This window comes from Chanos chanos, chromosome 1 (genome assembly GCF_902362185.1).
Source record: "Chanos chanos chromosome 1, fChaCha1.1, whole genome shotgun sequence".
Classification (NCBI taxonomy): domain Eukaryota; kingdom Metazoa; phylum Chordata; class Actinopteri; order Gonorynchiformes; family Chanidae; genus Chanos; species Chanos chanos.
In genome coordinates, this window is record NC_044495.1 from 11,729,718 (window position 1) to 11,756,255 (window position 26,538).

At 38.3% G+C, this 26,538-nt stretch overlaps 2 protein-coding genes across 4 annotated transcripts; both read right to left on the minus strand.

The window, feature by feature from the left end:
* Positions 1 to 1,310: 1,310 nt before the first annotated feature.
* On the minus strand, positions 1,311 to 15,638 carry LOC115808390 (otoferlin). 3 transcript variants are annotated; one of them, XM_030769755.1, is made up of 41 exons: positions 15,596 to 15,638; positions 15,097 to 15,220; positions 14,908 to 14,962; positions 14,654 to 14,785; positions 14,330 to 14,392; positions 14,145 to 14,229; positions 13,856 to 14,015; positions 13,446 to 13,632; positions 13,176 to 13,362; positions 12,706 to 12,929; positions 12,304 to 12,412; positions 11,983 to 12,166; positions 11,688 to 11,808; positions 11,461 to 11,561; positions 11,228 to 11,318; positions 10,998 to 11,114; positions 10,634 to 10,786; positions 10,176 to 10,365; positions 9,718 to 9,842; positions 9,332 to 9,466; positions 9,000 to 9,161; positions 8,742 to 8,861; positions 8,474 to 8,635; positions 8,167 to 8,329; positions 7,913 to 7,983; positions 7,749 to 7,778; positions 7,440 to 7,574; positions 7,201 to 7,276; positions 6,013 to 6,143; positions 5,717 to 5,854; positions 5,487 to 5,624; positions 5,257 to 5,384; positions 4,843 to 5,013; positions 4,485 to 4,645; positions 4,197 to 4,339; positions 3,850 to 3,938; positions 3,604 to 3,702; positions 3,195 to 3,436; positions 2,844 to 3,022; positions 2,634 to 2,734; positions 1,311 to 1,491 (listed from the first exon to the last, which is right to left on the minus strand). In XM_030769755.1, the coding sequence occupies exons 1-41, from the start codon at positions 15,636 to 15,638 to the stop codon at positions 1,311 to 1,313; spliced, it is 5,406 nt and encodes a 1,801-aa protein (XP_030625615.1). The 3 variants fall into 3 exon arrangements, with proteins under 3 accessions (XP_030625615.1, XP_030625623.1, XP_030625606.1); XM_030769763.1 differs by having other exon boundaries at positions 6,013 to 6,102; positions 7,217 to 7,276; positions 15,590 to 15,638; XM_030769746.1 differs by having other exon boundaries at positions 15,590 to 15,638.
* A 5,601-nt stretch (positions 15,639 to 21,239) lies between these two features.
* On the minus strand, positions 21,240 to 26,127 carry LOC115809677 (26S proteasome regulatory subunit 10B). The gene is made up of 14 exons (XM_030771435.1): positions 26,040 to 26,127; positions 25,472 to 25,551; positions 25,311 to 25,350; positions 25,128 to 25,180; positions 24,866 to 24,933; positions 24,261 to 24,375; positions 24,036 to 24,123; positions 23,870 to 23,931; positions 23,486 to 23,609; positions 23,205 to 23,266; positions 22,736 to 22,856; positions 22,491 to 22,571; positions 22,138 to 22,209; positions 21,240 to 21,867 (listed from the first exon to the last, which is right to left on the minus strand). Exons 1-14 carry the CDS (start codon positions 26,122 to 26,124, stop codon positions 21,749 to 21,751), a joined length of 1,170 nt encoding a protein of 389 aa, XP_030627295.1. The 5' UTR covers positions 26,125 to 26,127; the 3' UTR covers positions 21,240 to 21,748.
* Positions 26,128 to 26,538: the final 411 nt, after the last annotated feature.

A 26,538-nucleotide genomic window follows, 5' to 3' on the forward strand; every position in this document is an offset into this window, starting at 1 on the left:
TTGTACTGGTTGCAGATAAGATAGCGAATAGCCTTAAGGGGACTGATGAACCACAGGAATGTAGTGTCTGGGCGGCTGGTGGAACAAAAAGAGCAGAACAACACAGTTTAACATCTAAGAAATGTATTTTAGTTGAATGCACACAAAAGTTCTCGACTATTTTAAGTATTGATGTCTGATGTATTATTCTTTTTTTTTCTAGTGTCATGACAGAACACTTATGACAGGATCTAAAAAGGTTTAGAGCATTTGAGATAATCTAGCCTTTTATAGGACTGATGAATTGAGAAATCAGCTGTACAGGTAGTCCAGACATAAACGGCAGTGTACTTCTTGAATTGTATGATTAGGTTCTGAACTTGACATGTAAACATTAAAATCATTTACTGGTTAAATTTACTACCTGCAGTTGTACCAGAGTGTACTGACTTCAATCTCTGAATAATTTTTTCTTGTAGCAAATACAGTAAAGGTTTGTGTGTATGTGTAGTAATTGCCTAAATGTTCAGTGATTACAAAATGTTGTGTGTATTGGTAACAGTCATGGTACAAGAGAAATAAGCGTATAGAATCTATCATTTAGTGGTATTTATGAATTTATTAGTTATCACACAAAATACACCCATATTGCACACTTTTCAACAAATAAATATAAATATAATTAAGAAATTAAGTATATTTAATATAAACAAACAAAATTCAATGCAAACCTTGTAACCATTACAAAAAATACATAACATCAATTCAAGCTCAGTTGAACACATCCTTGCAAACCAATTTTTTTAACCCTAAATTCAAATGAATGGATCTTGCAAATACTTGAAACACTCGTAGCCTCTGTATAGAAATTGATAGACTTACATTACAGGAAGTTTCACAATAACTTAATTCCTGAATCAGAATGCTCCACGAAAGGCTTGCATCTGAGAGGGCCATTTTAATTTTTTAAACAAATAAGTTTTGTTAAGGTAATGTTTGGGGTCTTTTGTATTAAGTCTTAAATCAACATCAGAAATTTATAATTTGCTGTGTCGCAAACCACTTTTCAAACAAAAGTTATTAGACACTGATATTTGGGCTTTTTGAATATTTGTATAGTTCTGGAACTATATTACAAACAACTTAGCTGGACACTTGCCTCAGAAAGGAAAATGGTTAGTCCCCTTGTCTTATCAACCTCAAAAATCCCTGTCTTTCCCAATGTAATTAGCCTGTTACGTTTGAAAAGCCCATACGCCCAAGTGTAAGACGGTATGCACTATGTAAAGGGAGACACAGGATGATCAGAGAGGATGTTGGACAGCAGGCCCTCATGCCCCAAGTAACTTTTTCACCATGTAACCCGGCATGCTATAGAGGAACAAGCCCAACATAGCTAACAGCAGTAGAGCCAGCACAATCTTGACGATGAGCCACTTGTATCGGTTGCAGATGAGATAGCGGATTGCTTTGAGTGGACTAATGAACCACAGGAAGGTGGTGTCTGGACGGCTGAAGGGATAGAAAATGAGTATTAGCAAATACCCCACACTATAAAAAAATATAGACAAATATGCTAGTCATAGAAATCATATTACGCAGTTATGATGGTTTTAACTCCCTTACCATCAGGGAATACAATTCAGCATTATTACAGTCACAAAGAAGACTGAGAAATGTGTACCGTGAGACATTTCAACACTTTGTGTTCCTTTGGATTTTTAAATGTGCAATAAAATGCTAATGTATTGACACTCATACAGGAAAGCACATATTAGATGTAATTAACTTTCATTTTACACATTTTTATAACTTATAATGTTTGCACAGTTGTATGATCAAGTTTTTTTTTAAGCTGTGATCAGTGGGCATTGTAATAAAATAAGTTCCGTAATCCTGTAGAAACAGATTTAAAACACTTAATGTCTACCAGCATAATATTAAAGGGAGCACATATATATCAATGAGACAGTCATGCTGTGGTCACTGTTAATACTTACCATGTTAAGTAAGGTGGTAAAAATCCAGAACTTGCATGGCGAAATGTCTATAATGCCTCATGATGTAGAGCAGTGCTTTGTCATATCAACAATTTACATTGCTTTACAATCCAGGTTTGCCTGAGCCTTTTTAAAACCTATTTAAAGTTCTTGTGATTTTTGTGTATGTTTTCACTAATATTTCACATTCATGAAAGAACTGGTCTTTAATTGGTTTTATATGGCGAGAGGGGTTTGGTTAGCAAATTTTACATTTTTTGAGAATCATTTCCAGTCATTTTTGTTAGTTTTTGCTACCCTATTGATAGAAAGAAATACCTGTGTACCTGCACCCATACAGAGTTAGCATTTTTTTTTAAGTAGTTTTAAGTTTTGAGGTTGGTCTTTACGAGTTTTACTATGAATGTGATTTTGTAAATGTTAGCTTGAACATTGCTGGTTGCTCTGATGTTCATCAATTAATATGATGTTTTACCAAGACCCAATTTATAGTTCAACTAGACCTGGTTAGATTAGCATCAGATCTGATGGCGAAAAAGGAATTGGTTATTTACTGCTTACATTAGAAGTGTAAATGCTGAAAGAATGTTATAGCATTTGGAAACGTAATTTATGCAAGGGACAGCTTTAGAAAACCGAAAGGTGAGATCTTACTTTGGTTTCTCCAGGGGCTCTGGTTCATTACGTCCTTCACCAACTGGATTCTTCTCAGCTTCTTCAGCAGTCAAGAGATGTAGCTCTGCCTCTACCTTCCCCTATTGAAGAAACAAGATTTCTCTGTTTAACAAGGACTACAGGAACCTAGTGTGAAAAGCCACATGAAGGTAATCTCAGAAGTCAGAACAGCAGCAGACTGTCATATACCGTAAGTTCCATCTCATCATTTTCATCTCGTGCCACAAACGGCCACCAGCCCTTAATCCTCCGTTGCTTGAAAATGGAGACCATCGGCATTTCTTGTTCATTTAGAACCATGTCAATGGAGCATTGTTTTGCTGTTTTTGCCCCACGTGGGAATCGATTTAGGTCCAGTTCAATTGCACCTATGTGGAGATATTTAGATAGATAAGTTATAAATAGTGAAGGTTATTGTGATTGAAAGAGAAATATGTAACTGCTTTATCCATCCACCCACCCATCCATCCATCCATTCATCCATAAATTCAAACCAAACAACTTAAGTGTAAATGGTGTCGGATATGGTAGAGGGATCACCCAGGAAATCATCTGCTGAGAAGTGGTCAGCATCCCACACTTGTAGATTGAGACGAGCTGGTATCTTGTACTCAGTCTCATCCCATGCAAACATCGACTCCTTCTTTGAAATGACGATCTTCTCCTCTGCCATTAGATAGTCAAATGGGTAGATGAAACGCCAGTTGAAGTTCCCCTCCCCTGTCAGGGAGTGGTAGTGAACATCTGTATCCTGTTTGTCCTCTTGTTGTCCCTTCAGCCACCTGAGGTTGACAAGTGTTTGTTAGTATCTGCAGCTTCCATTGCTGAAATAATTGGCATAAATTTAATATTTTTAGTCTTAATATACTTACAGATACTTAATAAAATACCTTATGGTATCTAAAAATCTCAGAGAAACCAGAGCAACCAATGAAGAACACTACAGTACCCTCTCACAAAAATGTCACTGGACTTTTCTCCAGTGAAGATATCATCGTCCTCCAGAATGACTTCGTCTGTATTCCAAACGATCACCCTTAGTTCAAATCTGTAAATAACCAAGAGTGACTATGAAATTGTAAATGAGTAAATGATGATAGCTAAACTTAAGATCTATGTTGTAATGTATCATTAAGTTGAGAATATGTATCATTAGATTGGGAACATTTCCACACTAATTATATGTAGATCCTACTTCTTTGGTTTCCTTGGTGAAATATCAATGGCAGGTCCTGGTGCTGGCATATCTTTTGGGAACATGTCTACCCACATTTCAATTCTCCCCTACATAATGAAAGATATTTTAGATGCATGACATGTTTTTTATGAAAGTGAACAGTAAAAAAAATATTTTAGGCGTTGGCTTCGTGTCTTTGAGCGGGAATTAAAGTAGTACTTACAGACCAATGACTTACTTATAAACTATGAAATAATAACTGCTCTCACAAAGCTGCTGGGTTGCCAGTAGGTCAAAACCTTTATTCTCAAATCTGATCAATTTCATTCCAGAGCACCGGGATCAGACTGGAGAATGTGCCTCACCTGCTCAATCCCAGGTTTATCAGGATTTAAGAGTGGCCTGGTCTCTACATGCTCTGGGACAAGTTTGCATCCCACTCGTGGAATGTCCTCCCAGTGCTTGAGAACCGCCAGGGCCAGATGTTCATCTGTTTGCTTCTTCAGACCTGTCAGAAATGAAAAATCTTTTGCATACAACCTTGTTCCTCTTTCTGGGTCTCTTTTTCTCAGTGCACATGTGAAATAGCAGGGAGATCTTCACCTGCTTTTCTGGTGCAAACTAAATGAAAATCTTTTTAAACAATTTCTTACCATTTTCATCCTCAATCTCAGTTGGTCCCGTGTAAACTCGATTTGCTACTTTCACCCTTCCTCCTGGGCCGTAGTGAGGTCCATCCACTTTACCGTCCTTGCAGAGTTTGTTTAGGATTTGAGTTGGCTTCATTGGGTCCCTCCATACATTATAACCGTGACTATAAGAGCAGATGAATAAGAAAATGAGAAAAATGATGCAGTGGAAGGAACATCTATTATAATTTTGAAAAATATTTAAAAAGCAGCAAAAGTTGTTCAAAATAACAATTAATAAACAGTTTACTAATGAAATTAATTCTGTCATGTGACATCTAATATGGATGTATATGAATAACTTAACTGTTGTGCCACTTACATAGCATAGCTTGACGTGATACCACAGGTGGCCCTGTGCTTGCTGTAAAAGCGGTTCTCAAGGTCAATTTTGGTCTCTCCAATAAGGTCATCAGTACCCACCAAATCCCAGTCATATACTGATACTGTGAGTGTAGAGTCCATTGGGAATGTGGCTTCAACATCGAAAGACCTGTGACAGGGAAAACGTTTAAAACATTGGCAACAGTTCATCAAGATAAAACCTCTGACTGGTGGAAAATTCCTCATTATATTCACAGATTATGACAGTTTTTATTCTACTGATTTTTTTTTTATGGAAGGAATGTAATATTGTTTATTATTGTACTTTTTTATGTCAAAGACAATCTATCATCTCCAGCTTGAAAACTGGGAAATATATGTGAAGTGTAATGGTATGTTCATGCATGCTCACTTTCCAAACACAGGGTTGAGTTGTTTTGAGATGTAGTTCTCCTTGTCTTTAATTTCTGACTTTCCCATTTTGATAGCGATGTATGGATCTGCCTTCCCATTGATGTCAGCAGGGTGCAGATCAGTAGCCTGTGATAGAGAAAATCTAGTTGTAATAACTGAAGTGATATAAACAGATAAATCACGTCACTGTTAGTCTTTTATTAAGTATAGTTTTGCAAACATACATACCCTTATGACATAGACTCGGACTAAGACATTGATTGGGTCATTATGTGGAATGTTCTGGAACATGCCCATGTTAGAATCAAAGCCCATTTCTCTTGCTATATCATCAGACCCAGGAACTTTGTACATGCACAGTGAGCCCTGAAATAGAGTAGCAGTGTGGCATTTTAAATTATTTATCAGACATTTTGATAAAGTTGACCATGCTTGAAGTCTATCATGATTGCCATTACTTTGAATTTGCCAATAAGCCTGTCTTCATCAGCCACATTTTGGTCATCGTCATCACCACTCTTCCCACGATACAGGTTGAATGTATGGAGCCAGTCTTCAAAGTGATCAAACTCATTTTCCAGCTCCCTGTTGTACACCTTGTTTAGAAAAAAATATGTCACAATATCCATCACTAAAGCTCCAGACTGCAATAAAAGTTGACAAGTTTTTCTCATACTTGTTGACTGTAGGGTAACATTTAGAGCTCGTATGGTTTTCTAATTTTTGAAACATTAAGAAGTAATCAGAAATTTACCTTAAGTTCATCAATTTTCTGCTTTTTCTTCTCAGGTGCACCCTCCCCTGGCATAGCTTTCTTCTTGTCCTTAGCTCCTCTGCCTTTCCCCTTCTTGGTCCCTTTCATATTAGAATCATCAAGTTTGATATCTGGAGTGCAGGTTTGGAAGACAAAGGAGGGGAGGAGAGGTGTACATAGGACACTAGAGACATGAATTCCTCATGAAAGTTGCCAGTTGAAAGCTATATGGGTCCAGTATGCCTGTGAGGTAATCTCAGGCACACTGGGAAGCAAAGCCTTTTTTAAGAGTCATGATATTCTCATATGGAATGTCTATTTGTTAGCTTCCAATTTGGTACTGTTATATGGTAAAAATGCAAGGCTTTTAGTCATAGTTTGTTTAGTTTTAATTTTAAAATGAGTTATTTCGTAAGTTTGGTTGTGTTAACGACGTGGAGCTGTAGATCACTAGCATTTATATATTGTATTTAAAGGTGTTTATTTCTGTTTTTAAGCCAGAATTGGGCTTTATGTCAACTTTCATGGCAGGCATGAGTTTGATCTGCCTGCTAGTATAGGGATATGTGGATCATACTTGCCTTTAGTGTAACTGTTTTGTAAACAAAACAATTAAAGGACTGATTCATGTCTGTTTTAGTGGTCTCTACAGAAAGTGAGGATGGTGGTTTTGGACATAAAGAAACAGATAGGTGTGCTAATACTACAAAGCACATGCAGGGTTCTTGAGGGAACAGCACAACACATGCAAGAACCAGGAATACTTGAATGTATACCACAGTCAAGAAGTTCAGCCAGCTAAATTTTGTGTTTGTCTGTCTTGTACAACTCAAAGTTAGAAAGATAAGCAAATTATAATTTTAAGAAAGCAGTTCAGTTCAGTTCGATTAATGAAAATTTAAAGAACTAAAAAATGGAAAACCAGAGTTACTTGCAGAACCTGAGAACAATTTGTAATAAACAGTTCAGGGAAAGGGCGATTCCCTTGGATCCTTGGGGTTGGGTGTGTGTAGGGGCAGTATGGGTCTCAGAGAGGGGACACTGATTTCTGGGACACTCCTGGAACTTCCAGCATCCTTGGGATGCCTGCACTTTATTTTGCTATCTAGCCTGAAATACTTGCTTATAATTTGGCTGTACTTAGCAGCTGAAATTACAGTTTTGTTTCTTGAATACAGCTGTTTGTACCTGCCCCCTCTGCAGCAAAGTCCACGTCATCTTTCTCCTCTGCCTCTGCCTGTGCAGCCTCTTGGGCTCTCATGGCCTATGTAGGCAGAAAACAACACATAAGGCCTTCACTCAACACACCTTGACACCGCTTCAGTGTTTCTGTGGGCAAGCGCAATTAAAATTGCTCAATGTACGCTCAAATTTTGCGTTAGCCAAGTTCTGGTTTCTCAAGTGTGCTGAAGAGCTAACATGCTAACCTCCATGAGAGTTTCGATTGAGGCAAAGTACTTGGACCACCAGTCCAACATGCTCTCGTCTAGTTCTTCTTCCTCTTCCTCCTCACCCTTCTTTCGTTTCTTCTTTTTCCCCTTCCCGTCTTTTTCATCGTCAGGCTATTAAGGAAAATCAGAGGAAAAATGGTTAGGACCTTTGTCATATATGAAGAAATGATTTTTCTTCAAATAAATAAGTATAAAGAATACAAGAAAGAGAAAACAACACATACAGTATTTTATACTTTCATGTGTATAATCAGCTGCCATATGGAAATTCAAACCCACACTTACCATGTCAACTTTAACCACAGCATCAGAGCCCTGGGACGGGATCACACACAGACACAAAAATGATCATAACACACGTGAAGTATTGAAACAAATAAACCTAAGAACAAGTTTCAAGCCATGAATATGTGTTAAGTTAATTGTTCATCTAAGTTCTCTGAGCTTACTGAGTCCAGTTTGACCACAGTCTCAATCTTCTTCACAGTTGGTTCTGGTTCTGTGTTGATGACAATTTCCTCTGTGGAGGGAGAGTAATAAACTGATGAGTAAACTGAGATGTGGAGTGATGCCCAGTGTAATATTAATCAGTCGTAAAGCCCAATTGAATGTCACCTATATGAACAATATATCTGTGTACACTCTAGTCAAGATGAGATTTAAAATCATATAGCATTAAATTTTCCTCTAGAATAGTACTAACCCATAGCAGACCAGTTATTTGCAGTCTTGTCTGCTGGTCTGTAGATGAACTTGCGCAGTGAGGTGACAGCATGGGAGCCCACCAGCGTGTAGCGACCAAAAGCTCTGCAATCCACCACACGGATGTTCAAGGGAGGGTGTAGGAGTTCATTTTCAGGCAAGTCCTTTTGAAGAAACAAAACACAACGTGTTTCAAATTATCAGGGTATCAAAGTAATTTTTAGCGTATTCTATACATATTGAATAGCGTTTCTCCAAACTGGATCCATTATAAGTGTTTTTAGCTTTTTATGCCAATTAAAACTCACCACTTCAAACCACTTGACCAGGGTACTGAAGTTAGGGTTTTTCTTGTAGTTCTGAATGAGAGCCGATTGAACACCCTTTCCAGCGCATTCTATGTCCACACGGGGTCTGTCAACTTGGGCAAGGTTAACCCGCTTCAGATCTCTCAGGCCCCAGAACAGAACCTACGGTGATGAATGGTCATCTCATGAGCTGATTAATATAGGTTGACATTATTTGCGCAGGAATTATATTTTTCTTCTACTTTTATAACAGAGGGGCTCTCGTCACCTCAATGCGATATTTGCTTAGAACTGGCCTGATGCCAGTTGGGACTGGCAGGATTGGACCACGGTCCATATCAGTGGGTCCATCTATGGGTGGCAGTTCAGCTTTACCAGCAGGTCCAATCTGGGAAAAAAAAGTTTAAAAACAGATAAATAGAACAAAAAAGCCATCAAACAGTTCAAAGTTAAGAAAGTATGTAAACTCTTTTGGATGTCGGTTAGGTTGTCACATTGTGGTATTTTCAGCCATGGACTATATCACCTGCAACAGTTCAAAGGCTGCTAGCAGATCACCAGCAGTGCAGTTTCCACGGTAGATTTGGTAGTATTCCAGCTGAGGGGGGAACCGTGGGGGTCCATAGTGCTCATCGCACATTTTGGTGATGGGCTTGGCAAATGTCCTGCCCATAAAGTCAGCTTTACCCTACGCACACACATACACACATAACTCCCACAGTTAGGTAACAGGTACCAGTAGCCACTGTTTTTTTCCGACACAATAGCCAGAAAGAAAAGGCCAGTGTGCTTCTGGCTATGCTGCCAGAAATCTGAAAAAAAAAAAAGAAAAAAAAAAAACACTATGCAACCGCTCACCATTGAGTCCTGATCATAGATTTCAATGACAATGATAGGGGGATCGTCTCTCAGCTCACAGGCCTCTCCATACAGCTCCACGTTGTCGAACACCAATAGCTGGTCCCATGTGGGGCACAGAGTTTCATTCAGCACCTTAGAGGAAGATGTCAACTCAATAAGCAGGTGTTCTGATCTCTTGTTTCAGTCACAATGGGTGGAACCATTCCTATTTACAGCCATCTACAGAATCTATAAACCTAGATACATCAAACTATTACATTTATGTCGTCTTTGTCCTCAGGCATCAGTGAAGTGTGAATTGATGATTTATCATTAATTTATCGGATCAAACATGAGCTAATGGGCGTTGTCTTTGCTATGGACGTATGGATTGTTTACTGTACCTCTGTGACCTGGCTGTGAGTGGAGAAGAAGACTCTGGCGAAGGGATCCGAGAGACCTGTGCTGTCTGCTGCAAACAGGCTGCGTGCCTGGTACATGTGGACTCTCAGCTGGAAGATCTGTTTCACTGCAGAGAGCAACCAAAGCAACAGTCATACGGTTGGCATTAATGAACATTTAGCAGACTGCACTCCGCTCTGATAAGGCCAGACATGATCTGAATGCAGCATTCATTCTGCCTTGTGGTGACTAGCACAGTTTGTTATTCCGGAGGGCATAACAGCAGGTTTTAATTGGTGCTGGTTAAAACTGGAAGGCATTTTTATTTCAGTATTTCAATGGGACCCTTTCAATTTGTGACACATTATGGTTATTATCGGTAATTTTTGTCTTTTGCAAGCCAGTAACGTTTACCACTTTTCATAGAGTTCTGTGCTTTACTGCTTTTCTGGATGCTTACTAGTGTACATCAGGCTGATGGGTGGTGAAGACTGCATGCCAGGGCCTTTCACTGCTTTGTTTTCCTCAAATCCATTTGGCAACCCACTGAGAAAGTCCTTGCGTTGCCTGTTCAGTCCCAGCCAGAGGTACATCTCTATCTTGGATTGCACTGTCCAACCAGCTGGTCCAAAGCCCTTTTTACCTGGGAGCTAATTAAGGAAGCAAACGAGTTTTAATATTTAAAATAAAAGAATCAACAGTCCTAATATAAAGGCAGGTGTACTTATACAGTTAAATAAAAGCAAATGAAAGACTAATACATTTGTAGATTAAAAGTAACTTAAAATAACTGTCTCTTTATTATATGTGGCCTAATTCTCATGTAAAAATTCAGATTTTTTTCTTTAAATTTATGTAATTATCTGGATGGGTATGCGTGCACGTGATTATTTTTGAAGTGTGGTCTCCAAAACGCACCCTGAGAAAGAGTGTCTTAACTTTCCCACAGTCTTTTCCCCTCTCCTCCTCCACGCTGGAGTAGAGGATGTCTTTGGAGGGAACTCGTGCATATGCAATTTGCTTGTTGTTGCTCATCATCCAGATGTAAATATCAGGAATGCTATGCTGAGGCTATGACACAAACATTAAACATTTGCAAGGTGAAGATATGAGATATTGTGATAGATCTTTGTCAATTCTGTGATCATTATACAATCATTGTGGAAAGTTTCTTATTGTAAATAAAAAGTTTTATTATAAATGAAACAGTCATAAAGTCTAGTATTGTTCATGCAAAGTAATAAAGTCTGGTATTGTTCAGGAAATATCTATCCTGCATTACCTCATCAGCCAAGAATCGCAGCTTCTGGAGGAAGTTCTGCACCAGTTTGATTTTGTCTTTCACTGTATTCTTCTTTACCTGAGATCGAATGGTCTTAGCTTGCTGACCCATATTTTCCTTAGAAAAGATGTAATGAAACGATTCAGAGACAATTACAGGCTTGTAAAAAGGGCCACATCAAATAATTTCTAAACTATCAGCTTTGCATTACAAGTATTTTAGTGCCATACCAATTCTCTCATGCAGAATTTCAGTCTTTCCCGATCCAGCTTAGTCCTCCCAGCCTGGTTCTGGTCGTTGTTTGCCAGTGACAGGAAGTTGCTGAAACGTATTGGAAAATTTAGTTCAAATCTTAATTTAAACTATTGATGGTAATCTCACAAGTTAAGCAATGTATACAAGATATTCAACTCTGTAATACATTGTATTTGTACATTCAGTGATAGGACTCATTTGTGCTTACCTGCAGGCATTGCTCAGCTCCTCGAGGACACCCCTGAGTCTGCGCTCAGGATATGCCTTCTCTGTTTTAATGATCTCCTGCACGTCATTCAAACCCTCTTCCTATTAACCGAATAGAAAACATAAGACGTAGCGCACATGTTTGTGTAATAGAAGTTCTCTTCACATTTTCCATTGTCTTTTTATCCATAGTGAATTCGACAAAAAATAGATTAATCAACAACTTACCAGTTTATCTGCTATGTTATCAATGATGTTGGCATTGTACAGTCTTCTCCTTTGGTCTTGCCACCAGCTCTTTATGTAAATACAGGGCTTCCTCTCAAAATAGGGCAGGTGGAAATAGTTCCTATATAGTGTTTTCAAAGGAACACACAAGGTAACATTTAAACCACTAAAACCAAAGTTTGTGTCTTGCAATCTGCATACATTAGCAGTAGAGGATGGAAGTCATGGACAAGTAGAGATGGCTGAAATCATGAACATATTAATTGTGAAAGTAGTGATTTCGTAGGTCACAGACCTGTCTGTGATGACTGGTTTCATTGGTGGGGTGGTGGAGACTGATGTCAGTTCTCCATCATCATCCACATCTTCATCACTGGAGCCTTGGATGAGTTCAGATTCCTCCTCATCATTTTCTCCACCTTTTTTCTTTCTTTTTATTTTTGGTTTGCTGTTCCCATCAATTTCATTACCATAGTTACCTTTAATGGAGAGTGTTTCTTAATTTATTATGGATTATGATTATGGTAGTATACCTAGTCTTTTTGACTTTGCTGACAGTAGTTTTGCTTGAGATTAATTGTGCTGTACTGAGTCGTGATGCATTTGGTAACATTACCTATTGTCACTTCAAAGTTGATTGGTTTATCTCCAATCTTTCTGTCAATCATAGTAGCCTCCAGAAATGCTCCAAACAAGAAGAACTCCTCAATTTTTCCAGTTGCATTCTAAACATTTGGGTACAAAGAACATGGACAAGTAGCAAAAACTGTGTCTCTTTCAACCATTAACATAAACATCAGTATGTTACTCTTTTGGGGCAAGCTCCAGGTGATTACAATGAAACTGGGAAAATAACAAGGGCAGTGCCTTAGAATTGAATTTTTGTAGAAAACTGTGTGATTTCCAACATATATCCAGATATAGTGTTACTAAAGTAATAGTGTAGAATATGGGCTCAGTAATGGGAATGAACAGTAGGTGCCCTGTGATGATCTTTGCCTCCCTGTGAACCATTTACCTCAGAGATGTTGGGGATTCCCTCCACCTGTATTTCTGTGGAGCTCATAATATCTGGAGAGGAGGTGTCAAGAATCTCCATAGCCAGGCTGAGCAAGAGTCGGGCTCGAAATGATACTCCTTCCCCCAGCCCTTCGTTTAAATCTTGGTGCTCATCCATCAGGGTATAGGTCCGTGTGGAGCCATACATGTTCACCCACGCGGGTCCCAGAGTCGGGAGGAAGCCTATGGAAATGTGTTACGAGGACATTCTAACATCCCTAAGGCTGATCTCAGAAAGCTTGTTTATTTGATTCCTCTCCTTGCACTTATAGCCTAAACATGCTGTTTTATGTTTCATAGGCTGTAAATACTTTACATTGTTATTGTTTCGCATATTCATCCTTATATTTAATACTTGAGGAGATGTATGGTTTTTCTTCAGTGTGGTCAAACAGAGGCAAACAGAGGGAAAGTGGAATTGTTTCATACCCTTGTCCCCATCATTAGCGATCTTTCTCAGGTCAATGAAATGTGTTCCAATTGCCACATCATTCACTTTATCCGAATCTCGGATCTGCACTTTCATGCGTTTACAGAGTGGTGGAAACTGCTCAGTGAAAATGATCTGCTCATTCCAGATTGGCTCATAGCTGCTTTTCTGAATAGATGTTTTCCCCTATGATAAAACAGATGGGTTAGTTAATGGATCCCTTTTATTTGTAAGATCCTTGTTTTGCGAAGTTATGCATTAGTGTTCACCTTCTGCCCAGCAAATTGCACTTGCACATAAGGGTCCACCAAGTCTTTGTTTTCTCCAATGAAGGCTTTCTTCACATTCGCCATAATGCTCGTGTTCATCTTGGGAAGCCCCTCTGCTCTGTAGATTTTTACATAGTAACGTGCCCACTGACGCTCCATTGGAACACCTTCTGGCAACAGGAGGTTGCTGAAACGCCCAGGAACATAATTACAAAGAGAGGAGTGTACGTTTTAATGTATTTAACAGCTTGCAGATTAAATATAGCTGTGTTTGAATGAGTTACTCTTATACTGGGTGTGAATGCAGTCTAGTACTAGATGTGTCACAGGAGTTTATTGTCATTCTTTGAATGAGTGCATTTCACAGTAAAAATGACACAAAAGCATTTCCATTAACAGTCACTTTTTACCCCTCTATGTCATCCTCATCTGTTTCGTTAGCCTTGTGTGGAGTTTTGATGTTGTCGCCCTTTCCGACTACAGCTATGTCACATTTGATGTAGCCTTTACACCCAGCTGTGATGTCATCAGGGTCTGACAAAATGGCCCACTTGTGATAGAACTGATGCTCTATGAAGGTGCAAAAAAAGGATTTCCTTGAGTCATCCTCAACATAGCTTTTTTGTCATATTTATTAACATTATATAGCATTTCATGAATGTAGAGCCATGGATAATAATGGAGTAGTTTTCTTTTTACCAGGTTGGGAGTAAACTGTGCCAACATCCAGTTTAAAGCTCCCTACCAGTGTACCACTTCTGAGCAGATTCTTAGAATGGATCACCTGGAAGAGGGGACATAAGTTTATAGCATTGTGTTTGGGGTCAGATACCCTGTATTAGGAAAATATAATCTTTTTTTAAGTGTCGAAAAATGCTACTCACTGACAACTTCAAGATCTTGTCAAACAGGACATCAGGAGGAACATGGAAATCAAATACAAAGTACTAAAGAAGGAAAGACATAATGGTTATTGCTTAGTTAGTTAAGGACAATTTTGTCCCATGAAATACTCAAATCATTTGAACCATTATAGGATTCTGTCTTGTTTGTGGAGTTTGTCAGAAAATGGTTTGTCACAAATTCAGTTTATGGATACTTGAATATACTGACTGATCATGTTATTAGATATTATTTGCCAAAGACAAAAGAAGAAAAAACTAGAAGAAAAGTCATTTCAGGCTACTTCCACACAAAAGAAAAGACACCTCATTGTAGTAAGGGCAATTGGTTGATTCCTTCATTGACGTGTACTTCTTATCATCTCCAATTTCCACGCATACCACCGGATCCATGTTTAATCCCACCAGCTGTCGGGCCTCTATGACTGTAACACTAACCTGGAAAAAATTTAGCTCTGCATGAATTAAACTTGCAAAAGTGTACTTGGGGAGTAAGAAACATCTTGACCTACTCAAAAACATATTTATAGGGAAAAAAAAGAGACTGCCGGAGTGCATACTTGGAAATCCATTGGTCTCCCAGCACTGGGTTCCATTTTAATATCAGGCTTTGATCTGTAATGGTTTAGACATCATTGTGACTTAGTTTGTGCTCTTTGTATCAAAGGCTCTTCATTGACAAGCCATAGTGGATGCAGTGATAAATGACAGGTTTGTGGGATCTGCATGCACAAGTTCTGTGCCCTCACCTCTTGTTGGAGACATTGGTGGTGACTGCGGTGACTGAGGCCAGTGAAACGGTGTCAGGATCTGGGCCTCCACCATACAGAGCCCTCCTGTCCAGGTCCTCGGTTTCCAAGATTGCTGGTTCATCTTGAACATTACCATCAGATGCCATGCATTATGCTTAAGACTTATAACGTTGTGTGAAGCTACCTTGTGACGACAGCTTATTGCAAAACATGCTGGACATATAAATAAGATATAGAAGAAATCCCATCTAATGTTTGAATCATGTGAGATATGTACAGCATCATGATAAAGGGTTCTCAACATTTTAAAAATATGTTTACTTATGCCATTATTAGGTGAACAGATATTATTACAGATGTTTTGAGATGTTATTGTGTGTCTGGAAAGATGATACATAAAGCAATGATAGGTCAGATGTCATACTGTAATCTTATGAATATGGTGAAGTGGAACTCTTTATTGTAAAGACACATTAACTCAGTGTCTCACCTTGACCTTTCCCTTCGTCCTTAGAGGCACGTGACTTTCCACGCTTCATGGCTGAAAGTGATATATTCTCTCCTCTATAAGCAAGGAGCATAGGACAGAAGGAGAGAACTGTAAGTATATTTTTGAAAAACGCCAGCGCACCATTCCATGTTAATGAAGTTACCTCTGATCTCTTTAGAGATGTGTAACTGCATGCAACCAAAAAGTGAATGGTTATGTCTCACACGAGTAATTACAGAAAGGGACATCATATCTCAACATTTCCCTTGAAAGTAACTTTTAATAAATTTAACAGAATAGTTGAAAAGCGTATTAAAATATATCATCTTATGTTTTATTTACGCTCTTTCTTCGTCACGATCATCTCAGGTGATGCGTATTACGGACCTGCTATCTTATAATGATTTGGCCTGAAAAGGGACCTTAATTATTTAAATGGATGACCTTATTCCATCATTAAGGAGCGGATACATTTCAAAAGCTCCAAAGAAAATAAAACACTTCAAATAATGAAGTCTGTATCACGGACAGGGTATGTCTCTATAAGTCAAAAGACACTTGGCAAATGCACTAGCGAATATTAATAAAATAAAATATTCGTTTAGAAATTAAGTACAATGAAAAAAACTTTAGTTTACTGTTCAGTGTATTTTAATAGCAGCTATAACATTGTAAATGTTTACATTTGTATTTCTAGCATAACTTCCTTGTAATTTTTGCAGTAAATGTTCGTAAGCTGCACTGTTGTCTGTTCTTTAAATTAGTTGTTCGAGACAGAAGTGTTTGAAATACTTGGTAAACATCATAGACTTTTCCCCTTTATATTGCTGTTTATGTACACAGATTTCTGCCATTGTCCATGCATCAACTGAATATATCATGCAGTTCGCTCTTTTCTTCATAGACACTACTTATAAATGTTTGTATATAATGTTAAACAGTATTACAAAAGTTGATTTTTCGCACAGGCTTAGTTTGAACGGATGTTTTGTTTTTGGAGATGTCATAACCTGTGCTGAATTGCATGTATTCATTGGCTGTTCTGATGAAAAGTTTGACATCTGTATCTTTGCATAATTTCCACTGCAACTGGGTTTCAGTACAATGGTTTCATCAAAGATCCCACAAGCTCTGTTTATTATAAATGTTCTGACGTTAGAAAGCAGTTTTCAGTCTTCATCTAAACAATTTACAACTAGCAGGAGGTAACATGCGAGTGTACTTAAGTACTAAGCTTCAGCAGTCAGCAAGGATTCCCATACGCAGTCTAAACAGAGACAGACTTTACATACCATAAAACTCACCAGGTCCCCTGGTTCCTCTTTGAAGTGCGTCCAACAGATTTCAGTGCGAAGAAACTGACTCCAAAAACTCTGAATTATCCGCCTAAAACCGGTCGCTCCTACATGCTCTTTATTGACATTCTCATGGCAGACATGGAAAGGCCACAAAAGCAGAGCAACACAAAAAGAGTTTGGTTTGGTCCAAAGCTGAAGTTGGGCTGGAGAGATGTGATACACCAATGAATACTGCATGAGGACTGAACCTGAGACATTGGTGGCCAGGACTAGATCTTGTTATGGGACGTCACACAAGACTCATTCGCCCAAGCTAGAAGCCACAGCAAGTGGTCCTCCAAGCTCTTCTGACTCTTAGTTTGAGTTTTTTAAAATTTTAAATCAAAAGTGAAATAGCTGAGATATACGGTGAATTTTATGTTTAAGATGTTCATGACTTCAATTTAAAATGATTGTCCACAGGTGAAAATGGTGAAAAAGTTCATATTCATAAAACGAGAACATTTTTTAAAGTAATGATATTGGTCCTTATAAATGCTCTCCAGCTAATAAACCCAAGCATGATTCTTACTTCAGTATGAACTTCAGTACTTACAGAGTCAGTATCTGTACTTTATTCTAATTTGGCTCCCATTTTACAGAGGAATGATTGCATCGATTATGATTAAACACTAAGCTAAGGAATAAATTACACATATCATCCATAATCTAATATAGTATTTAAAAATAGTTATCAGAAATTTAAATGGATAAAGTACATTTCATATACAATTGGTGAAATGGACATACATGTGAGCAAATTCTCTCTTGAAAAGCTAATTCCCCCCAAAATGAACAAACATTAAAAACAAGCCTCTCACTTCAATTATTGATGCTGGATTGTTCCAACTGGGGCATCAGTGCAGACATGTTGGCCTCATTGATCTATTCCAAAATGGTGTCAAGTACTACTCAGCAATGCAAGGTCATTAGCCTCCTTACAAGCTCTTAGATACATTATACAACCTGTTTATTGACCTCTATTTTTAAAATGTTCGGTAAATGATGCGCATCAAGGAAATCATTAGAATTCATTCAAAGCTCTTTTTAAATATAAATTAAATCCATCTTAATGGATTGAAATTACGAAAGATTTTGTTGTTGTTATCAGTTGGGCTGTCAGTCCAACAGTATGTGTTTTTCAACATCTAAAAATAAATAACAGAATTTAGAGAAGTCAGCATCAGTGTAGTAATGGAGGCATTCGTCTGTGTTATGTTTGCTTACTCATTCGCCAAACACACTAATGAAATGGGTGTTAAGTGAGGTCCTCATTATTATGTGACTTTTTTTGAGGCATGCTTTGGCAGCCAGTGTTCAATACCAGTTCTTTTGAAAACTCAAATACAAGTCATCATCTCATTAATTAGGCATGCGGTTTGTAACACATACGTTTAAGTCTAATGTTGCCTGTATCCGATGGAACACCGGAGTTAATAATTCATGGCTCCCCTGTCAGTACCTGCATGTGTCATACTCATTATGGCCCAGAATAACTCAAATTAGTTCTGTCAAAAATGTGTTCATCTTCAGCTAATCGTGTCACTCTGAATATGTTGACATCTGAGTTTTTGTTTTGTCTTGTTTCAAAGGGGGGCGGGGGGGAGTCATAAACTAATATTGCATTTATTTATTTATATTTATTTAATAATTTATTTAGTCTCATAAAATTTGTGTCTTGGTCTAAAATAATGTATTTCTGGCATTCTTACTGAAAAAATACCTTTATGAAGTTAACATTAAATTCCCTTTACACAGGGAATAACTAATTGTAAACAAATACATTTGTTTACAATTAGTTACTACCCTAATGGTCTCCGTTATTTGAGATTCTGACCTTCAGTATGTAAGGATTTGTAATAACACATTGTTCAACTTTGATAGTTTTCAGATATTCGTTTGGCTCAGTTGCTCTATGTGAACATCTTGACTACTTCCATGTGGCTGTTTTCAGAGCAAAGCTGAAACTCTGTTGTTTGATATGCCTGGTGACAACACGACGGCAGTCTAGATGAGAGATCCTGCCCTTAATTACCTGATACAATAGCATTCAGTGGTTTAAGGCTCAGAGCTGTGCTCTCCCACTTTGCTGGAAACCAGGTCATCACTTCATTGCTGTCACCAGCTCCTCAAAGAAAGGAACTTTCTCATGTGTGTTTAAAATGGAAGTTCAGAGAGACTCCCCAGATCGCGTCCATAGATTAATTCTGACTTGTCCAATATATTGACCGATTCGTTCCTACTTTTGTTTACCTACTACTTTTCTGTATTTTGTCAGGGTACAATGTGGAAAATAAAACAGCTTTGTTGGTTTGATATAGCTTGATATCTCTGTTATTAACTAAATCCTTGCTATGTTTTGTAAGGGTGCATTGAGGAAAATAAAGTGGTTTCACTGGCTAGATATTCGGTCAGAGGTTCCAATACTCTTTTTACTGGATGGTTCATGCAGTCTTGACTCAAATGCAAAAGATCACCGTACAGGCTTCCCCTGACCAACGAACCACTGTGGCCTAGACCCACAAAACAACCGTGAAAAGCAAAAAAACTAATGTTAAACGAACATTTGAATTCACATTTAAGGGAGAACTTATTTTAGCTTTTTAATTGTTTTCTTACCCAGAGGATTGAAATTACAATAATGAATATGCATGAGCCTGCAACTGAGACATCAGAATGACACCTATTGCAATGTCGTCTAGGGTGAACCACGGCATGACTTGATACTGGGTTTGCAATCTTATCTCGGGCATTGTCAGAAAGCCCTCCCTTGACTACACTAGTCATCCCATTCTGTCTTTGCTCCGTTGCCTCTGTAGCTGTAGCATCTGGTGTACGATGTCACACTGGCACATTTTTGACTCCGGGGGGTTTCTCTGCCTGAGCAGAGAGAGGGGTATTTCACGACGTTAGGCTCACCGCTCACCGCCAGTCGACACTGGATTGTCCAATAGGAATGCTCTCGATAACCCAGAGATCTCTTTTTAAGAAAACCCCCTCCAGCTTTGAGTCCTGTGTCTATGTTCGTACTTAACGTATCTGGTGTCTGGAAAAGCGAGCACAATGCACGTCACTCAGGCTAAATTAAAGGTTTCTGTATGTTTCTCTTACCTTTTGAATTAATAAGATGCTGATGTTAATATAAATGTAAAACCAGGTGTGGATGACAGCTTAGTTAATGTGGTGCTTAGAACGAGGTTATGTGGTCGGGATGGACATTGTTTTTGGCTTCTGACTTTGGTTTTAACATGGACGCAGCAAAACATGATACAAAGCAAACTATGGAACTGAACTGCAACTGAGTGTACACATATTTTCAAAAATCAACAATTTAATGGCGTCTCAGCCAAATAACACAATTAACATGCCTACCGTATTAACATTGGACCAGTATATCCACACCTCCCTCTGAAAATGTTTTCCTCTACACTTAAATTCTCATCAAATAACTGCCTGCTAAGAATACTGATGGTACCAGAGCTTTAGGAGGAAATGGACACCACCTTAAGAAAATAAGTCTACAACGGTTTGAAATACTCTCTTCAGTTCTGAATACTCAGCACACTTTAGCAAAACAGTCTGAACCAAATATTTCATTTGCACGAATGACTTTAATCAGCACGGTTTTCTGCGAATGTGTAGTAAAATACACTATGTCGCACCTTCATCTTCTTCTGAGCCAAAAGTTCGAAAGAATTTGAGAGAAAAAAAAATCACCTTAATTGCAATTCATCTCGTGCCTGGAACAATTTTATCAAAACAGGTGAAACTGCGCACCCATGTCTCCTTTCCTGAGTTTAGGTATATGATGTGTTTACAGTCCTTTGATAAGTTTTTAATAACTGAACACAATCATGAACCATGTTGTTTTTCTCTGTGTTGTTACCTTACTTCTGTGTATTTCTAAATGCCAAAATCAATTTACTCTGCAGTATTTTTTGTATCATACTTGTCTTAAAAAAGAGTTTTTAACGTCAATAAGACATGGCTGAACATGGTCATTCAAAATACTTAAGGCAGTTTTTAAAGTGACGTTACATAGCAGTTAAAACTCAACATATTTGCGTCAGGTTTTAGCTGACACTTTTTTTCTGTAATTACCACAGGAGGGCAGAGCACCATTATTGTGTGGCACTCCTTCTCTCCAAGAAAAGCCCTCTAGAGCGAACCTCACACAAACTGCTTAAGCGGATACATGAAGAAGTAACTAAAGAGACACACACATGAAAGACATGGGTTAAGTTTTTTGAAGATGTTTATGTATCTTCAAAGAAGAAAAACAAAACAAAAAAAAAAAACAGGTCTCTCTCTCAACATCTCAGAACTCTTCCAAAATGCCTCTGACAACATCAAAGTAATGAGCAGCAGCAGATTATGGACTGGGGCGTAACTGCCGCCTGTGACCGTGACATGGGCTTAACCGTACACAAGTTTTATTTAATACAACCACAATGAAAGCTGTGACCCTATTCCAAACCTTAATCTCATAAAACACCACACTCCCCTGTCAAAACACATGCCAGTATGTCACAATACATCCCCAACTGCACTCTATTAAAGACTGTGTCTTTGACATTTACAATAACAGCCTACTCATATGAACATGAAAGATGAGTTTATACATGTACAGACTGATTTATACATTTACAGGTATAAGTCATTGTTCTTTTTTTTTATCTTCTCACACACAGTACTATAAGGAACGCTGTTGAAATCAATCTCAGATTACTTTAGTAACAAAGACAATTGCTTATATTTGTGAAATACGGAGCTGGTTCAGGATGTGGCTGGTTCTGTCACCATATTGACTAGATCACATATGTTACACGGGCTTGTAGTCTAGTTTGGATTCCAGCTTCTTTGAGTCTGCCACCTTACGCACGGCTTTCATGAAGTCCTCCTGAGTCACGTACTCATGATCGGCGCGGATAGCAAACATACCTGTAAAGGAAAACGATCTCGTTGTGATTTGTGAAAATGTTTTTCACTTAAATACTCAAGAAGATTCATTAATCATGGCACATATCACATTTACACCACCCTATCCACAGCAGATCTATTTAAAGCATGATTCAAAGTAATAAGAAAGTCTAACACAATGTGAAAACTGAAAAATAAAGTGTCTTATATTGACATTTCGTGACATATTGACACACTGACAGTATTGGCAAAGTGACATATTGACATACTATGAATTCTAACAATACAGACCAGCTTCAGTGCAAACATTCCTCAGATCCGCTCCGTTAAACCCGTCAGAGAGCTTGACGATTGCCTCGTAATCTGCAGACAAACACAAAAGCCTGAGAGCTCAGAAAGTTGTTATATTTACTCAGTACAATGGGCTTTGCGCTACCTACTCAAAATGTTTCAAACCCTCTTCATAACAAGGATTTAAAAAATAACACAATCCAAGCACATGTAACTCCAAGTAATGTACACCAAGACAGATTCTCTCTGCGATTATGGTTAAAGCAAAAAAGATATATTTCACCTTGACAAGAACTGCTGACTGTTTCAGCAATGGAAAAATGAGTCAACAGCTAAGCTGTGATGTCACTGACCTATATCTCCATGCTTAGTAATTGGCCCAGAGTGGATCTTCAGGATGTCCAGACGTGCTTGCTCATTTGGTAGCTCAATGTCTGTATATAAAAACAAAACTTTAGTGCCCACCATACCCAAGTTTTCATCAGTATCAGCAGATAAATAAACAGACGCTAGCAATTAACTGTCCATGAAAAAATACTCTCATGAAAAAATTTATTATTTATTTGGAAGCAGATGGGTTGGAAATGTTGAAACTGACGGATTTTGCGGTCCAGTCTTCCTGGACGGAGCAGAGCCGGGTCGAGTGTATCTGGGCGGTTTGTGGCCATTATCATTTTCACTCTGTGCAGGGTGTCGAAACCATCCATTTGGTTCAGCAGCTGGGCAAGCGGAGAGGAGAAATTTCAAGCACAACAGTTTTCCAGCTGATTACACAAAGATAAATCAAATGAAAACAGAAAAAAATGCAACAGAATCACTTCATGAGCAGGGTATTTTGAAGTAAGTTAACTCCTAACTGTACTAAAAACAAGCTGAAATTTCTGTTTTATTTGTATACCTGCTAAAAGCATCATAGTTACATATTTGTGGCTAGGGATTCTCAAAGTCTTAGTCCTTGCCCTTAGAGGTGTTATATAAGTACATGTATGTAAGTATGCCTTCCAGCTCATCCTGAACACAGTACAGCATTTATACCCATTAGAAATACCCTTACAGGAAAAACTCACCTCCATCAATGTTCTCTGGATCTCTCTGTCAGCAGATGTGCCTTCAGAAAACCTACGCCCACCTACAGATACAGGCAGGTACAATAAAGGAAGAATGTACCATTTTCTCCGTGATAAACAGTTAGGCCACTGGCTAACTATTGTACCAAGAGGTCAGACAGTGGACCAAACAGCTATTTCTTATTCTCTAATCCTTACTGCGAACAGTTAGCTCTTTTGAATTAAAAGCTCAGTGAATTTCCGTAAATGTGGTGAGGACGTTACTTGCAGTGAGAGTTTACCTATGGCATCGATTTCATCCATGAAGATGATGCACGGCTGATGATCCCTTGCGTAATTGAACATCTCCCTAATCAGTCTGGCACTCTCACCAATGTACTTATCCACTATAGAGCTGGATACCACCTGTGAAGAAGGGGCAGTAATCAAACACAAAGAGTACCTGCAGATTAAATCTACCTTTCCTTACAGTCACGAAATGTGGCATTCAATGTGCCGTGCAATCAATTACATATTTATCCCAAGGATAAAAACAAGCTGATTTGACAGAGAAACTGCTGCAGTGCTTAAATGCATTTAGCTGATGCTCTTAGCCAGAACAATTTACAGTTTTGTCTATGTCGTAAGATGCCATAAGAAATCTTTAACTGAAGGGAGATTCTTACTTTGAGAAAGTTGCAGTCAAGCTGACTTGCAACGGCTCTTGCAAGAAGAGTCTTTCCAGTCCCTGTGAGTCAGAGGGAAATTTAACAACATCAGAAATACTTTGGCTGATATGGTACTTACACATTCAACAATACACGGTTTAATAAGACAGGGTATTTAAGTTACCTGGAGGTCCATACAAAAGGCATCCTTTTGGGGGAATGATGCCCACTCGCTGGAAGAGTTCAGGGTTGGTGAGGGGTAACTCAATCACCTGGAGACGGCAGAAACACTACTGTCAAAAACATTCCCATTCAAAGAAGGACAGATCGCTTTATAAACTTTCTAAATGGCAAAAAAAAAGAGTGGAACCTCTCTAAAATAAGTTTATGTTTTATTTATTTCACTCACCTCTCTGAGTTCACGAATCTGTTCAGACAAGCCACCAATCTCTGAGTATGAAACACTTCCAGGGTCCTCGTGAGACATGTTGTACACTAGTGGGTCCACTTCTCTGGGCAGATACCTAGTCAAAGAAAACACACTGGTTACTAACAATTCAAAGCTTAAGGAAATGAAAGGTGGGAGTGTATGAGAGACCAAAGAGGAGTACAATGAGACACATAATGTCTGCAGATTCACAATCCACAATCTAAATGTATCAACATAGTCTAGAATCCACACAAAAAATCCCTAATCAAGCCACACTACATCCTCAGTAGAGAACCTCTTGTTGGAATGTAAAACCAGTGAATCCAGAATATTACTTTTTTTGTTTTAAAGTATCCCCTCTATACGAACAAAATGATGTTCTTCACGTATCTGACAAGTATCAGAACAGTGAAAAACAAGCACAACAAAGAAAGTTTGTGGAATAATCATCAAAATCAGTGAATTTTGCATTGTGTTTGTATTTCAACAAGCTCATGCTTGTAAAGCTCTATACTGGCAGAATTAAACCTTTGACATTTGGGCTAAGTTTAGGCTGCTGTGACTTTTTTAAAAATCATACTTACCTCATTATAGTCAGTGTGGTCATGTCTAAAGCAACGCGGGTGCCAGGTTTCAGCTTGGTCTTATCCAGCTACATCAAAAGCAAATCAGATAACATTCATTTTCCTTAAATGAACAGATTTCTCATAATTACCATATAATACCATAGCTTTATCCCCATGGGGAGCAGTTAGGATTGCGTTAAGATTAACAAAACATTAGGACAATTTAAACCATTCCATTTGATGCGGCCCAGACATGAGAAAAAACAAAACAGAACTTAACCTGTCTTCGGCAGCCAACAACATAGCGTGGTCCATTAGTGGCCTTGACAATGACTATAAAACAAAAAGACAAATATCAGTTCATTTCACCATTACATGCACTAGTAGAAAGAAGTGTAACACACAGTACCATAGGTAGATTCTAAAGCCACTTAAGAAAACATGAACATTTTTGAAAACTTACATTTCTCTTCCGTCAGTTGTTTGAGAACTTCACCGACAATCTAGTGATTCAAATGGCAAAAACTGAGACTTGTCTTAACACTTTAAAGGGTCAATAACACTGTTTCAGATCATTAACTGATCAGCAACATAGTTTATCACGTTACTTTAGGATCACCTCACCTGTCCAACACTCTGTAAGGCCTTCAGGTCATTTTCAGATTTCTCATATTGCTTTGTGAGTTCTTTCAGCTGCTCTCGTACTGTACGCAAAAACGCAGTCAGCTAAGTTATAAGTATTAATAAATAAAAGGTTATCTCTAGATTTTTCAAATGATCTTTTCTAATCATTGCATAATAGCATGGACGACAGAAATATATGTGGTTTCACAATTTAAGCAATTCAAATTATTAAAATACCAAGCCTTTCCATATTACCAGTCAGATGACTTAACAGAACCACACAATAATCTATGGCCTAACGTACAAGTACCGCCAACAATCTTACAAGTTGCCCAGGTTACATGTCTAAATTAAGTCTGAAGACGAGAAATCTTATCATTTGTGTGTAACTGGAAGAGATGTTGACGAGGTAGCTGGGAATCTGTTAGTCAGGGCAGCCATCATGACATGACAATATACACTTTATATACACCCACGACAAAGCAGTTTAAATAGAAAAGTTAATCATTCACGGTCTTTCAAAGAACTTCACGAAACTTAGCTAGACGGTATGCCATAAAAGACGTACGTTCTTTTAAACGTCCATCTATTTCTTTGTGCTCCAGCAGTTTTTTCCTGTAGTCCTGAAGAGTCTTGTCCCTCTGATCCGCCATGATGCATAAACAAACCGGGTGCGTTGCATTGTGGGATAGTGGTTCTAAGTTGTCACGTGATAGAGGAGCACTCACATTAGAGTTCACTCAACGGTTTAAAGAAGTCTTCATAAAAATGTCAAATACTCCTTTGTGGCGCATGACTGAAATAATTTCGAGAGAGGGCTGTTAAACGGGTCCTGAACTTCAGGCAAGGTGTATAGGCTATATCAGAGACTTAGTCATTTAATTAAACGCAAAAATAAAAATAAACAAAAAGTGCAGAGTCAGTTTTGGGAACGGTTTTGCTCTTTAACGGAAAATGCATATACTGGAGGAGGAAGAGAGCGTTAACAGTCACTGAAAATCCAAACAATACGTCTGTTACATACTGGTGTTTACTATCATGACCACTAGATGGAGACATACACAGAA

Bases quoted from the DNA above. Each gene is read 5' to 3' on its own strand.
- LOC115808390 (XM_030769746.1), bottom strand. From the start codon at position 15,638: ATGAAGCGTGGAAAGTCACGTGCCTCTAAGGACGAAGGGAAAGGTCAA. The intron at 14,016-14,144 runs GTAAAAAGAAAA...GCACCTTCATAG, and splicing joins CACAGTTTACTCCCAACCTG to AGCATCAGTTCTATCACAAG. The intron at 13,633-13,855 runs GTAAAAAGTGAC...TGGGCGTTTCAG, and splicing joins GATGAGGATGACATAGAGGG to CAACCTCCTGTTGCCAGAAG.
- LOC115809677 (XM_030771435.1), bottom strand. From the start codon at position 26,124: ATGGCGGATCAGAGGGACAAGACTCTTCAGGACTACAGGAAAAAACTG. The intron at 24,934-25,127 runs GTTAAGTTCTGT...CTTTTGATGTAG, and splicing joins TTGTTGGCTGCCGAAGACAG to CTGGATAAGACCAAGCTGAA. The intron at 24,124-24,260 runs GTGAGTGAAATA...TGCCGTCTCCAG, and splicing joins AGATTCGTGAACTCAGAGAG to GTGATTGAGTTACCCCTCAC.